Source organism: Sceloporus occidentalis, unplaced genomic scaffold (assembly GCF_023333645.1).
Source record: "Sceloporus occidentalis isolate IW3139 unplaced genomic scaffold, rSceOcc1.0.p SCAF_3, whole genome shotgun sequence".
In the NCBI taxonomy this organism is placed as follows: domain Eukaryota; kingdom Metazoa; phylum Chordata; class Lepidosauria; order Squamata; family Phrynosomatidae; genus Sceloporus; species Sceloporus occidentalis.
In genome coordinates, this window is record NW_028316983.1 from 73835659 (window position 1) to 73851796 (window position 16138).

At 45.6% G+C, this 16138-nt stretch overlaps 1 protein-coding gene and 1 long non-coding RNA gene across 4 annotated transcripts in view; one reads left to right on the forward strand and one right to left on the reverse strand.

Annotated features, from left to right (window-relative positions):
• The window catches only part of LOC149316226 (phosphatidylinositol 3-kinase regulatory subunit gamma), a 348381-nt gene that overhangs the window by 47359 nt on the left and 284884 nt on the right, over positions 1–16138 (reverse strand). The window contains exon 1 of one of the 3 annotated variants that reach the window (XM_089515056.1): positions 3335–4206. The exons of 1 other annotated variant lie outside the window; for it this stretch is intronic. In XM_089515056.1, the coding sequence (XP_089371182.1) occupies positions 3335–3440 (106 nt within the window). In that variant the 5' untranslated portion in view covers positions 3441–4206. Of the gene's footprint in view, positions 1–3334; positions 4207–16138 lie in introns of those variants that run through there. One more of the 3 variants, XM_089515058.1, reaches the window with a different exon arrangement.
• LOC149316227 (uncharacterized) overlaps positions 9075–16138 on the forward strand; it is a 38989-nt gene continuing 31925 nt past the window's right edge. Inside the window, exon 1 of the long non-coding RNA XR_016280448.1 lies at positions 9075–9153. This is a non-coding gene — a long non-coding RNA (uncharacterized LOC149316227). The remainder of the gene's footprint in view (positions 9154–16138) is intronic.

Genomic DNA, 16138 nt, shown 5'->3' on the forward strand with positions numbered 1-16138 from the left:
ATATTTAACAGTTTAAATATTGGCTAGGTGTCTGACTTTAAACTAGCATACTAAGGACATCATTCAATTTCTTTATAGCCTAACCATCATTATTTTTAGAACCACATACATCACTGGGGAATGAGTGGATTTCTTGCTTCTTTGATATTGTAAGGTATTTCAGTAACTAAAGATTAGGAACTTACACCTGTGAACTGCATCACAAAACTATAGAGCACTCTGTTTGCAGCACTCCAGTGGTCAATCTTAATCCATTTATTTTAGCAGCTCATTGTGAGTAGGAGATGGTATTCATATATACAGATTAACTCCCTGGGATATACAAGTATAGTCGGCCCGCCATATCCACGAATTCTGCCTCCATGCATTCAACTATCCACAGCTTGAGTTGTTTTTTTTAAAATTTCCAACAAACAAAACTTGATTTTGCCATTTTATATACGGGACAGTATTTTACTACAGCATTATATATAATGAGACTTAAGCATCATGGATTTTCCTTCACCTTTAATGAACTTGCCTGTACTAATTTACAAAGTCTATTTAAAAACTTAGGTTACACTTGGCAAGCCATTTTCTTGTGTGCGCACGCCTTCAAGTTGCCTGTAAACATATGGCAACCCCATGAATTTCATATTTTCTTAGGCAAGAAAAATTCAAAGGTGGTTTTGCCAGTTTCTTCCTCTGAAACATCGCCTGCAGCACCTGGTGTTCATTAGCGGTCTCCCATCCAACTACTAACCAGGCCTGACCCTGTATAACTTCCAAGATCAGAGGGGATCTAGTGTCTTTAGGATATTTAAGCTACCCATCTTCTCCAATACTTTTCAAATACAGAATATAATGTTTCTGGTTTGTTCAGATTGTCTGCAAAGTCTTACACAAAACACTCTGGTGTTGAACTTTTCAGAGGGAAGCATGGAACAAAACATTTTGTAGCCTTGTAAATACTCCATGACATAGTGAAGTCCATGGAACAAGCAGGTTTTAAGAGTGCCCCATAATGGATGTTAGTCTTGTAAATACCATCAAACAATCTTCAATTCGTTTAAAATAAAATAAAAGAAAAAAATCTGGAAAAAAGCATTAACAATAGAAATGCTAATAAAAGCAGTGTATTAGCATTCTATTTTATAAAAGTTAAATGACTAAGAAATATACAGTCAGCCCTCCTTATCCACAGATTCAACTATCCATTGCTTAAAAATATATATTTTAAAATTCCAAAATGCAAAACTCGATTTTGCCATTTTATATAAGGGACAAGGGTGGGGTATAAATAAATAAGGATTATTATTATTATTACTATTATTATTATTATTTTACTATGCCAATATATTTAATGGGATTTGAGCATCCATGGATTTTGGTACCCGGGGGTCCTGGGGCAAATCCCCAGCAGATACCAAGAGCCCAATGTACAAATTAGAAAAGTCATGCCAACAGATCCAGGTAGATTTCAAAGTACAGTACCAGTATCCACACATTAACAACTCTGTGTTCTTCTGAATATCCCCAGGATCACTAAGCAAAGATGAAATCTGCAGAGAATGTCAGCTTGGTCCATTTTTTTACAATAGAGCAAGTTCCCAGTCCTCCTCACAGTTGTGGAGAGAGAAAAACTAACTGTCCCACAAAAGCATCAAAAAATCTCAATGAGGCTGAGCAGAGCTCTATTGCTTTGTCCGTTCTCTTCTTCTTCTTCTTCTTCCTAGTACTACTACTTGCCACAGCCCCTAGTAATACAACTAGAATTTTGCATAGCTGTGCATTCCCCAAATGAAGGCTTTTTGAGGATTTCTAATGTTTAAGACTGGGAATGGCTTGCTGCTAGCCTAGTTCTAAAACATTAGAAATCCTTGAAAAGCCTTAATTTGGGGAATGCACAGCTATGCAAAGCAGAACCATGAAGGTCTGCTGCATCTGAATAATTCATTTTAAGTACAGAACTTTGTTGTTCTTCTTGGGCGCACGAAGAGCATACAGCCCTGATCGTATTTCACTCTTCTTCCCATTAAGACTGCAGATATAAAAGCAATTTTTTTTCTGATGAATTCATTTGCTTTGTTGGCCTGCTATGATATATTTGCATTTCGTTTGAGCTATTATGCATCAGCTTATTAAAATGAGGTACTGTACTGGTATCCAAGAGATGAACATTTAACCAGAAGCAAAGATGATTTATCAGCTAGACGGAAGCAAAAATCTCAATGGTTATAGCAAGTGCGTTTCAGCCTAACTTGGAATACAATGGGCCCTTGATATCCACTGGGATAGGCTTCCAGCCCCCCCCCCCCCCCATGGATACTGAAACCTATGGATGCTCAAGTCTCATTAAATATAATTCCATAGTAAAACGGTTTCCCCATATTAAATGGCAAAATCAAGGTTTGCTTTTTTGGAATGTATACATTTAAAAATATATATATTTTCAAGCTGTGGATGCTTGAATCCATGGATCTGGAGAGAGTTGACTGTAGTTGGGCTACCATATTTTACACTGCAAATTATCCTTAACCATCCAAGAGATTCAAGATGATAGGCAATTAAGTTACTGACACATAGGAGACACTGAGAAACTGAGCATTCCTGCATTAGAGAGTTTTATAAATCGTACTGACTTCAACGGTCATCAAATGCAGCTTTGTAGCCTAACAGGGAGCAGGATGGCAGTCTTCAAGTACTCAGAAAACTAGACTAAAAAGAAGCACCAAATAGTTTATGGCATGCATCAAAGACAGGGCTGAACTTCAGAGAAAGGCTTAAAAAGCTGAAGTACAAGAAACTTTGGCCCCATGCAGACAGTCCAAAATAAAGCTGCTTTGGGCCACTTTGGAGGTATGCTGTTTTAAATGATGTATGTGTCCTAAGAGTCTGGAAACTGCACCCAAGTTGTGCTCCAGTCCTTAGGACTGGATCATGGCTTTGGCATGGCTTCTGGACTCTTAAGACGCATGCATCATTTAAATAGCACACCTCCAAAGTGGCCCAAAGCAGCTTTATTTTGGCCTGTCTGTATGAGGCCTTTGTCAGGATGGCTGAGTAACACTGACTTCGATAGGCATCCAGCAAGATTAGTAAGCTTTTGCTGGAGGTTTAAGAGAAGAACGGTGTGGCTAAAGTGTAAAAGAAGTAACAGCGCTGCATCTGGATGAGGATGATCTCAGATTTACTTTTGCTGCTTTGATTCAACTGAAGAAGCTTAAAGGGCCTTCGGTCATAAGGGGGTCGCCCCTGCAGACCCCAAGGCAGAGCATCAATAGGGTTTCCTTGGCGAGCTTCTTCAGGGCTGCCAGTGTGGATGGAGCCCAAGGGGGGTTCTGTCCTGCCTTACCTGGAGGGTCCATCTCGATATAAAAGATCAACTCGGTGGAGTAGGGCATCATCACCTCCCTCCAGTCCGCGTCATCGCGGTCCATGTCCCACACCGTGTTGTACATGGCCACAAACAAGGCAGGCTGGCAGCCAGGCAGGCAGACGGATGGATGGGCGGTCGCCGGGGTCGCCTTCTCTTCTTATTCCTTCCTTCCTTCCTAAAGTCCGGCACACCAGGAAATAAGAAAGCGTCCGTAGAGCGCACCAAAAGCAGTGTCTAGGTTAAAGCAAGGGGCGTGTGTGTGTGTGTGATGTGAATGGAAGGGGAGAAACTTTCTCCAGAACAGCTCCAGCCAGGAAAGCCACTCCCCTCGGCTCGGGGTTGAGGTCCTTTCTCAGGTTTGGCTTTTTTAAGAAAAGCCGTCTTCCTTCCTTTGTGGAAACAGGAATCAAGGGCTGAGAGCGATTTCCTTCTAAGCTTAAAGCCTTCCTTCCTTCCTTCGTGGAAATGGGAGCAAAGGGGCGAAGCCAAGGCGGCTCGTCCCAAACCCAAAGGAGGCGGAGGAAGGGAAGGAAAGAGAAGGTCTTTCTTTCTTTCCCGAGTGAGGATGAAGAGGAGGAGCGGGGAAGGGGCGAGAGGGAGGGAGGGAGCGGGGCACAAAGAAGGAAAGGGACGAAGCGCGTGTCTCTGGAGGGGCTTCTTCTGAGAAGGGTCTCTCCTGTTTCGTTGAGAAAAGTTTTAGGTTCGAACGAGGGAACTCTCTGGAGAGGCAGGCTGGCTGGCTGGCTCCCCTTGCAAGAAAACGCGGCCACAAAACCACCACCAGCAGCAGCAGCAGCAGCCTTCTCCCCTCCTCGGAGGGCAGCCTGTGGCCCTGCTATCCCCTCAGAGCAGCCGGTCCAGCGACGCTCCTCCTTCTCCCTCCAGCAGCGGCTCCCGACCCTCCTCCGCTCCGCTTCATTTTTAAAGAGGCTCTGAGGGCCCCAACCGTCGCCAACCGCCTCTTGGCCTGGAAGCTCCGCCCACTTTGGGAGGGCGGGGCCAGGAGGGGGAAAAGAGGGGCGGGTATACCGGAGACAGACAGGCAGAGACTCCGCCCCCTGGACCCCAACCGTCGCCAACCGCCTCTTGGCCCGGGAGTAAGCTCCGCCCACTTTAGGAGGGCGGGGGCAGGAGGAAAGGGGCGGGGCATACCGGAGACAGAGTCAGTCAGTGAGACTCCGCCCCCTTCTGTTAACCCTTTCCTGGCGCGTGGCTTCCCAGGAAGAGAAGGATTTTACCTGGCTTGGTGGTCCTCCTTTTCCCGGATGTGTCCTACGTTTCCACCTTTTCCTGTCCTCCTCTGTTTTGAGCATGTGCTCAGAAGTATGGATTTACATTGCTGTTATGAGTGTGCTGAGGTTTTGAGTTGACTGTCTGTTTTCTTTATTCTTTTTACGGGTATTTTATTAGAGTGTTGCAATGAGTATTTTATCATGCAAGATGTATTTTATACTGTTTTTTAATCGTGTATTGTAAGCCGCCTCGATCCTGAAGGAGAGGCGGGGTACAAAATAATAAAATTATTATTATTATTATTATTATTATTAGATTTTTTGTGTTTTTTCCGGGCCATGCGGCACATGTTCCGGAAGAGTTTATTCCTGATTATTATTTTGTTGTTAAATTTTGCAGTGCCCCTCCCTTGTTTCTGGAGCGTCCTCTATTTTGCAAGAGGACACTTGCGTGGTCATCCTACTAGGAGAAAGGAAAGGGGGGGACTGGGTACCCTTTTGAGACATCCTTGCATTTTGGTCTCAAGAGGAGGGAAGGAATAGTTGTGGGATACCTCCAGCTGGAGATGCCCAGCTTGCCCCCTTTTTGTGCCGTGATGGGGATGGATGCAGGAGCTCTTTTCCCTGCCCAGAAGTAAACCTGGAAGCCTCCTCAGAGCATGCAGAGAGACCGAAAAGACTGGGGACCTTCTTTTCCCCATCCCTTCCTCCCAAACAGCACCCAGAAGATGCTGCCAAAGAAAGTCTGTGCACTTGCTTGCTGACATGCCTCAGTCTTAAGGCATAGGAAAGTAAGTGGCTTCCTCTCTTTTGACCACATACTTCCCTAGGTTTTTGGGGTTGGGGATGCTTGTGTGTGTTGGGACTGTGGTTGTTTGTGTGAAGGGTGCAGCTCTGGTGTGCAGAAGGGGATAGAGAGGCTGCTCCTGGATCTGTGCCCAATATAGAAAAGGGACACATATACTCTTGATCTGAGGGACATCGTACACCTATACATTTAAACAGGTATCTGCAAAGCCATAGCTTGCAGAGCAACCAGCTCCCAGAACATTCCTACCAGTGGCTCTTTGCAGTCATGCTAAATTCCGTGTGGTGTGGAAACTCCATCCAGGTCATTCAAGTGATTTCTGGAGAGCTCTATGTACGCATTAGAGTTGTGGGATGTGAAATATCAGGTTGAGTATCAGAGAGAGACAGAAGTAGCCAATAAATGAGAGAAAGCTAAATTTGTTCCTGGTCTTAGTGCCCTACAACAATCCGGATTAATCTCACTGCATAAACTGAACTGATGTTTGGAAGGGAGAAGGACACCTCCTCTATCTATCTATCTATCTATCTATCTATCTATCTATCTTGTATCTATCATCTATCTAGTGTGTATGTGTATAGACATATATATATATACACATGGTATTTGGATGGGAGAAAACACAAAAACACACACATGTATATCTATCTATCCAAAGATATTGTGTGTGTGTATGTGCATGCACACATACATATGCACATGATATTTGGAAGGGAGAAAGGCAAACACACCCACACTATATCTATCTATCTATCTATCTATCTATCTATCTATACAGTATCTTTAGTATAAACTATAACGTTAGTGCATATGGAATATGGGATGCCAGGGTTTTATTTTTTTGGTACTGTGGCAAACTGTGTGTCAATTCCAGTTTCCCTGTGTCCTCCACATGGCAAATCAATTTTGTCCATCCTAACAATGATGGTCGTAGGTATACTTTTCTTACACTCATTATAGTAATTTATTCCAGAGTTATCCTGTTAAAGTCAATGGCCTGAATCCTATTGTTATACTCAGCTAGAGTAAATCCACTGAATGAGAGGGATTTATGTAAGTGTTGACTCACCATTAAACCATTGATTCAGTGGGTCTGCTGTAGTTGGGACTACCAGTAGGATTCAGGCCAGTGTGATGATAAATATGGAGATTACACCAACAAGAGTGACTTCTGGGGAAGCATTGTGTTATTCTCTGTGCATATAATGTGGTGTATGACTGATCTTGGATCACTGTTTAGAAGTTTGTGTCAATGCATCTCCTTCAGAACTATGTTGTCTCAGGAGTAAAATCTCATGCAGGGGAGGGAGGTTATTTTGTAGTGGGTCTTCAAGTCATTTCTGACTAATGGTGATGCTAAGGTGGGGTTTTACTTATTAATAAATAACTATAACTATAGCAACCATATGCTCTTGTATATGGCAGATTATGTGAGATGGTGTGTTTGTCTCAGTGTGCTGTGTATTGTCAAAAGCAGTGTGTATAGCTTGTTGGCAAGATGCTTTAGAGTTTAAAAGTTACAGCCAATGACTTCTCAAAATATAAATAATATGGCTTCTTTTTTTTGGGTGTATGGTGTGACTTGTCAGGATAGGATCTGGCTTTATAAGTGAAATTTGAGAAAAACAAACAAACAATCCTGGTTCTATTGCCTTTTATTCCAACACTGATATTAAACTGGTAGGTTGCAGAGGTCTTCTTGCAGACCCTTCCCTAAACATTCGAAATCTAGCATGTACATGTTGGAGGACGGCTCACAGAGATAGTTTATTCTGTAAATGGCACAAATTTGCATTACAGCAAATAGCATTATTCTGCAAATGCTCTCAAATTAATATTCAGAAAGTCTAGTAGATGTGATCAGCTTTTGTATATTATAGATCAACAACAACAACAGTACCTTTATTTTAGACAACAGGCCATTAGGCCCATATATTATATTTTGAAAGTCCATTTAGAATCGGAATACGACCTCTAAGCCCCAGTTTTAAGGATCATTCACTGCTCAGGTGTGTGGTCATTCACAGTAATATTTTTTTGGCTAATACCCAAGCAATGCAGGTATGCATGTACACACACACACACACACACACCCCCTGTACATGCCGTCACATCTAATAAATTCGCACTTGTCTATTTTTTGCTACATGTTCTTGTGATGTATGTATTGTGCTGTGACTTCACAGCTCCTTCCAGATGAAGCTTTTAGTATGCAACGTCATTGCCTCATCCAAGACATTTTAAGGGAGGGAGGTACAGACATCAACAGTGTACATTTGCTGGCATTCCCATGTTTCTCCAGTATTATTACTTTTTCTGGAAAGAAAAAAAAAACATTTGGTAGAAGAATAGCTTCATGTTGTCTTTTGAGCGCTAGTAGTAGGTGCCCTCTATTTCGATGCACCCCACATTATAGGCTTAACTTCTGTGGTTACTGTGTAATACTGTCCATGGTTTCTAATTACAAATAATGTAGGACTGAGTGCCTCACTCATTAATTTACTAGTTCCACCATCATTTATGTGGAGGTTGTGCTTGGACCTTCCTAGGGTCCCTTAGTGAGCACCTGGCTTAGTTTTGCAGGTATGATAATGAAGAAGTAGGGTGTATCCACACTGCAAAAATAAAGCAATACACACATCACTTTAACTAGTATGAATCTGGCTGCATCCAGACTGCAGAAATAATCCAGTTTCATACTGCTTTAACTGCCATGGTTCAATGCTTTTGGATTCTGGGAACTGTAGTTTTGTGAGCTATTTAGACTTCTCTGTCAGAGAGAGAATTCAGGTGCCACAGCAAACTACAATTCCCAGAGTTCCATAGCATCAGACGTGGCAGTTAAAGTGGTGTAGACCTGGGTTATTTCTGCAGTGCGGATGCAGCCCCTCTCCTACAGAATCCTGGGATTTGTAGTTTGGCGAGGCCTCCAGGGCTATCTGGGCGTCAAACTCACCAAACTACAAACCTCAGGACTGCACAGGATGACAGTTAAACAAGTGGTGTCAAAAAACTACTTCATTTCTGCAGTGTGGAAGAGCCAGTTGAGTAGCTAACAGCTCCTTCTCAGGACCAGCTTGTTGCTGCTACCTTTCAACGTTTTAACCCATTTTTGAGAGGAGGGGAAGGAAGGTCGTGTGGGGAGGGAAAAAAGTTTATTTCTAGGCTAGAAACAGTGGCGAGTGGGTGATGAAGCTGGAGGTGAAACAGACAACGGTTTTGGGGGGTGTATTTCTGAACTTTTGAAGGCTGAAACTGTGGCCATAGTTTGACTATGAGAGAGAAAGATGGAGCTCGTCTGGCTACGCGTTCCACCTTTCCTCGCCTTCTTCTCAGGGAAGACGCTGCTTATTCCACCTCTGGCTCGAGGCCAGAGCGAACGACAGTTGGGCGCGAGGGAACTGGGGTGGGGGAGGGGCCGGCGGATTAGTTAGCCCAGTTTGTGAGAGCCGCTTTGCTCGCCTTTTGTCTGAGAGGGAAGCACCGGGCTCCAGGATTGGCTGAGAGGCCTCCAACCGTCCGGCCAATAGGAACGCGAGAAAGCCGGCCGGCCGGCCGAGGATTGGCTGGGAGCCTCAGTTACTAAGCGGGACAAAGAAAGGAGGGAGAAGGGACGGTTGGGGACGGGGAGCGCGGGGAGAGTGAAAAAAAAAAAAAAAAAAAGGGGGGGGGAGGCAGAGTCAGACGAAAGGGCCAGAGCTCCCTATGTCTTTTCTTCCCCCATCTTTTCTCAACATGTCCAACAAAAATCACAAGTAATAACACTACCAAACGCCAGCCATGAATTCTCCTGTAGATGTTTCACCGTCTACCCGTCCCATACAGTGTGTTGTGTGCTTTCGAGTCGTTTCTGACTTATGTCGACTCTTTATCATGGGGTTTTCTTGGCAAATTTCCTCAGAGGGAGGCTTGCCATTGCCATCCTCTAAAGCTGAGAGAGTGTGACTTGGGTTTACATGGTTCAGTCGGGATTCGAAACCCTGGTTTCCACAGAGTCCTAACGCTCAAACCACCGCAATGGCTCCTTTGTGAATGTTAATACTGTGGTTGGGGTTTTTTTGTTGGGTTTTTCGGACGATGTGGCCATGCTCTAGAAGAGTTTATTCCTGACATTTCACCTGCATCTGTGGCTGGCATATGCTCTTCTAGAACATGGCCACATCACCTGAAAAACCCGCAAAAAACTATGGATGCTGGCCATGAAAGCCTTCAACTTCAATGTGGTTGTTGTGGGCCTTCAAGCCATTTCCGACTCATGGCAACCCTAATGCTTTTATATACATGGGGTTTCTTCAGAGGGAGGTTTGCCATTGCCATCCTCTGAGGCTGAGAGAGTGTGACCTGCCCAGGGTCACCAAGTGGATTTCATGGCTGAGCTGGAATTCGAACCCTGGTCTTCAGAGTCACAGTCCAATGCTCAAGTTACTACACCACTGATGAGACAAAGCACAGCTTTTATGGGGGCCACAATTTCAAAGTAGAGGAAGCTGCTTATCCATTGCTCCTTCCTCACTCCCTGCCTCCTTTGTTTTGGTGCTCAGCCCAACCACTGCCCTTTCCAGCTGTTTTGAGAAGTGAAGGGGATGTATATCTTAGCCCTTCAACAAATAACTTGAGGTTGTTCATATTATACACACACACACACACACACACACACATCCACACCCACATACAATCGGCCCTCCTTATTCACCGATTTTTTATCCATGGACTCAAGCAGCCACGACTTGAAAATATTCCAAAAAAGTATCAATTCCAAATAGCAAACCTTGATTTTCCATTTTATATAAGGGACACCATTTTAATAATAATAATAATAATAATAATAATACGTTTTATTTATAGACCGCTATTCCGCAATGATCATAGCGGTGTACAGTGAAAATTGAATACAATACAAATACAATGTGACAATTAAAGCAGGGAGAAGTCTCGTCCTTCAGACAGTCCCTGATGTTGCTGGGTCTGCCTGATGGCTCCCTCTGAGGCCGAGATGACAGTTGAGGAGGGAGGGGCCTCTTCCTTCAGGCAGTCCCTGATGTTGCTGGGTCTGCCTGATGGCTCCCTCTGAGGCCGAGATGACAGTTGAGGAGGGAGGGGCCTCTTCCTTCAGGCAGTCCAAGATGTTGCTGGGTCTGCCTGATGGCTCCCTCTGAGGCCGAGATGACAGTTGAGGAGGGAGGGGCCTCTTCCTTCAGGCAGTCCAAGATGTTGCTGGTCTGCCTGATGGCTCCCTCTGAGGCCGAGATGACAGTTGAGGAGGGAGGGGCCTCTTCCTTCAGGCAGTCCAAGATGTTGCTGGTCTGCCTGATGGCTCCCTCTGAGGCCGAGATGACAGTTGAGGAGGGAGGGGCCTCTTCCTTCAGGCAGTCCCTGATGTTGCTGGGTCTGCCTGATGACTCCCTCTGAGGCCGAGATGACAGTTGAGGAGGGAGGGGCCTCTTCCTTCAGGCAGTCCAAGATGTTGCTGGGTCTGCCTGATGGCTCCCTCTGAGGCCGAGATGACAGTTGAGGAAGGAGGGGCCTCTTCCTTCAGGCAGTCCAAGATGTTGCTGGTCTGCCTGATGGCTCCCTCTGAGGCCGAGATGACAGTTGAGGAGGGAGGGGCCTCTTCCTTCAGGCAGCCCCTGATGTTGCTGGGTCTGCCTGATGGCTCCCTCTGAGGCCGAGATGACAGTTGAGGAGGGAGGGGCCTCTTCCTTCAGGCAGTCCCTGATGTTGCTGGGTCTGCCTGATGGCTCCCTCTGAGGCCGAGATGACAGTTGAGGAGGGAGGGGCCTCTTCCTTCAGGCAGTCCAAGATGTTGCTGGGTCTGCCTGATGGCTCCCTCTGAGGCCGAGATGACAGTTGAGGAGGGAGGGGCCTCTTCCTTCAGGCAGTCCAAGATGTTGCTGGGTCTGCCTGATGGCTCCCTCTGAGGCCGAGATGACAGTTGAGGAGGGAGGGGCCTCTTCCTTCAGGCAGTCCAAGATGTTGCTGGTCTGCCTGATGGCTCCCTCTGAGGCCGAGATGACAGTTGAGGAGGGAGGGGCCTCTTCCTTCAGGCAGTCCAAGATGTTGCTGGGTCTGCCTGATGGCTCCCTCTGAGGCCGAGATGACAGTTGAGGAGGGAGGGGCCTCTTCCTTCAGGCAGTCCAAGATGTTGCTGTGTCTGCCTGATGGCTCCCTCTGAGGCCGAGATGACAGTTGAGGAGGGAGGGGCCTCTTCCTTCAGGCAGTCCAAGATGTTGCTGTGTCTGCCTGATGGCTCCCTCTGAGGCCGAGATGACAGTTGAGGAGGGAGGGGCCTCTTCCTTCAGGCAGTCCAAGATGTTGCTGTGTCTGCCTGATGGCTCCCTCTGAGGCCGAGATGACAGTTGAGGAGGGAGGGGCCTCTTCCTTCAGGCAGTCCAAGATGTTGCTGGGTCTGCCTGATGGCTCCTTCTGAGGCCGAGATGACAGTTGAGGAGGGAGGGGCCTCTTCCTTCAGGCAGTCCAAGATGTTGCTGGTCTGCCTGCTGGCTCCCTCTGAGGCCAAGATGACAGTTGAGGAGGGAGGGGCCTCTTCCTTCAGGCAGTCCATGATGTTGCTGGGTCTGCCTGATGGCTCCCTCTGAGGCCGAGATGACAGTTGAGGAGGGAGGGGCCTCTTCCTTCAGGCAGTCCCTGATGTTGCTGGGTCTGCCTGATGGCTCCCTCTGAGGCCGAGATGACAGTTGAGGAGGGAGGGGCCTCTTCCTTCAGGCAGTCCCTGATGTTGCTGGGTCTGCCTGATGGCTCCCTCTGAGGCCGAGATGACAGTTGAGGAGGGAGGGGCCTCTTCCTTCAGGCAGTCCAAGATGTTGCTGGGTCTGCCTGATGGCTCCCTCTGAGGCCGAGATGACAGTTGAGGAGGGAGGGGCCTCTTCCTTCAGGCAGTCCAAGATGTTGCTGGTCTGCCTGATGGCTCCCTCTGAGGCCGAGATGACAGTTGAGGAGGGAGGGGCCTCTTCCTTCAGGCAGTCCAAGATGTTGCTGTGTCTGCCTGATGGCTCCCTCTGAGGCCGAGATGACAGTTGAGGAGGGAGGGGCCTCTTCCTTCAGGCAGTCCAAGATGTTGCTGTGTCTGCCTGATGGCTCCCTCTGAGGCCGAGATGACAGTTGAGGAGGGAGGGGCCTCTTCCTTCAGGCAGTCCAAGATGTTGCTGTGTCTGCCTGATGGCTCCCTCTGAGGCCGAGATGACAGTTGAGGAGGGAGGGGCCTCTTCCTTCAGGCAGTCCAAGATGTTGCTGGGTCTGCCTGATGGCTCCCTCTGAGGCCGAGATGACAGTTGAGGAGGGAGGGGCCTCTTCCTTCAGGCAGTCCAAGATGTTGCTGGTCTGCCTGATGGCTCCCTCTGAGGCCGAGATGACAGTTGAGGAGGGAGGGGCCTCTTCCTTCAGGCAGTCCAAGATGTTGCTGTGTCTGCCTGATGGCTCCCTCTGAGGCCGAGATGACAGTTGAGGAGGGAGGGGCCTCTTCCTTCAGGCAGTCCAAGATGTTGCTGTGTCTGCCTGATGGCTCCCTCTGAGGCCGAGATGACAGTTGAGGAGGGAGGGGCCTCTTCCTTCAGGCAGTCCAAGATGTTGCTGTGTCTGCCTGATGGCTCCCTCTGAGGCCGAGATGACAGTTGAGGAGGGAGGGGCCTCTTCCTTCAGGCAGTCCAAGATGTTGCTGTGTCTGCCTGATGGCTCCCTCTGAGGCCGAGATGACAGTTGAGGAGGGAGGGGCCTCTTCCTTCAGGCAGTCCAAGATGTTGCTGTGTCTGCCTGATGGCTCCCTCTGAGGCCGAGATGACAGTTGAGGAGGGAGGGGCCTCTTCCTTCAGGCAGTCCAAGATGTTGCTGGGTCTGCCTGATGGCTCCCTCTGAGGCCGAGATTTTTTGATAATTTTGCTCTGCCATTATATTTAATAGGACTTGAGCATCCACATATTTTGTTACCTATGGGGGATTCTGGAACCAGGCCCCAGCGGATAACAAGGGCCCACTTTGTGTATGTGTGTGCACGCACGCGTGTGTGTGTATACAGTCAGCCCTTCTTACACACAGATTTCTTATACACGGATTCAAGCATACATGGTTTGAAAATGTTCCAAAAAGGTATAAATTTCAAATATCAAACCTTGATTTTCCATTTTTTATAAGGGACACCATTTTGCAATGTCATTATAATTAATGGGACTTGAGCATACATGCATTTTGTTATCCATGGGGGATTCTGGAACCAAGTCCCAGTGGAAAACAAGAGCCCACTGTGTGTGTGTGTATACTCGTCCCTCCACATTCACTGAGGTTAGGGGCACAAGACCTTTGTGAATATGGAAAAATCGCAAATAACAAAATCATCATGTTTTTACTTGAGAGGACACCTCTCTGGGAATCTCTAGATCCTCCAGTGCAACTCTGTGGTCAACATCTGCCAGACACTGACCATAGAATAGAGCTGAAGGAGCTACAAATGCTCCTACACAAGTGGAGTGTTCTCTCTAGGAATTTCTAGGTCCCTCTGGGCGACTTTTGGTTAAAGTTGACCATAGAGTTGCGCTGGAGGACCCAGATATCCCTAGAGAGATATTAATTAATAAAATCCATGAATAATCAAATCTGCAAAAGTCAAAGCCGTAAATGTGGAAGGACAAATATATTATATATATAAGTAATCTCAGATCTAGTCAGATGCATTGAATGTCCTATATAGCAGCCATATCCCACTCTCAGAAAGTGTGCTCAAACCCAAATGCTCCTTTAAGCGTTTTGAAAGAACTGGCACTGTTAAGAAATCAAGGGTTTGAGAAATAAATGGACACTGAAGTAATAAAAAAATGGAGATAACACTCCAAAAATGATTATCAAATTCTAAAGAGGGGGAAACCTTAAATACCTGATTTGAAGGTTTAGGTAGTCCCACAATCGTTAAAATGACCTTAATCATGTTTGTGAAGACAGAGTCCAAAGTGGTTTGCTATTGCCTTCCTCTGAAATATAGACTAACAGCACCTGGTATTCATTAGCAGTCTCCCATTCAAGTACTGGTACTAGCCAAGCCTGTCTCTGCTTAGCTTCCAGGATCAGATGGGATCTGGTGCCTTCAGTGTATTTAGTTTACTTAGAAGTAAATCTCGGTGAGTTCAGTGAAACTTTGGACTTTATCACATGCGGAAAATTGGGGGTGTAACCAGCGATTAACCTGTGAAAACCATGCAATCGCGATTAAAGATTTCCGCACACATCATGCTTAAGAAGCCATTATCCCAGAAGTAACAAGGCAATAACCAGCAACAAATCATTCACGGGATTTCCCTGTGAATGATTTGTTGCTGTTTATTGCCAGTTTATTCCCGGGATAATGGCACTTTAATGTCGGCATTGTGTGAAAATCTTAATCGCGATTGCATAATTTTCACAGGTTTATCGCTGGTTAACCCCCCGATTTTCCCCATGTGATAAAGTCACTTGTTAATGTAGAATTTGCTTTCAGAGAAGTATACTTAGGACAATTTGCAGCTTGATGCAGCATGTTATCACTTCCACAATACTTGTTGCAGCTCAACGGAAATCAAAAGTAATGCATGTGATGCAGTAGTCAGGATGCATCCAGAAACTGCTAGATTCTACTGCTATGTTATTTCAATTAAATGTTTGACACTGCTCTTATCCACAGCATTAGATGAACCAAAACAAAGCTCAGTCTTGGAAAGAAAAGAAACAGATCTTTAAGTAAAGAAAACAAGAGTTTTCTTGAAATTTCCAACCGATATGATAGTCACAGGATTGTACAGACACATTTACTGGGCTATTGATGGTATCTGACGCCGAATGCTGAGGAGAGGAGAAGGCAGCTTAGGATGTTAGGATCATAAATCTCAAGATGCACATTCAAAAGATTCATCCAAAATTCATATAGGAATGGTTCTACACCAATGCATTGCATGGAGACATACAATATACTTATAGTTTTTTTTTAAACCCACATATTCTTTTCTCCAACTTGCACAGTTTTGTTGAATGCTCTTCTCTGCTGCAAAATAAACATTCATGATGTAACCTTTCCTCTGTGATGTCTGTGCACATCTTGAGACAGAGAACTTAATTAAGACATGTTGTAAAATGTAGCATCGGGAAGCAGCTCTGAGAGAGACAGATTTGCTTCTTTAAACAGGTGTAGTTTATTGCTCCAAAATCCAAGCAACTGATAATTTTGCCATCTAGACCTTTTGTTAGACATATATGCATTCAGATAATACAAAAATCATGCCAGTCAACCAGCCTCGTTGCTAACTGAGTTGATGTGGGGTTTTGGTAAATGCTGCAAGTGGATAAAAATTGTATCAAATAATTAGAAGCCCACATTCACTTTGCCGAAGTATGGCAATAGAGAATTTGAAGTTTACTGCTGCTGCTTGAATAATCTCTATACCAAGTAATTGAAAGAAATCTGCTGCTACAGTAACCAGACTCCTTCAGGGAGAGAGAGAGCTGCATAAAAGCACAGAGCTTTCATTCAAGTAATTCACTCTAGATAAATTAATTTTATATCCCTATTCACTCTCTGATTAATCCGGGATAGGCAGATAGGCTTCCTTTTTTTATACTTTAAATAAAAACTCTTAGAAACTGCTTCGGTATGTTTTTATTCAGCATCCTCTGACAGAAACACTGAATCCCCAAAGATGTTCAAGAGACATTGATTAACATTGATTAGATTAGATACCACTTCTAACACATGAACACTGACAATCA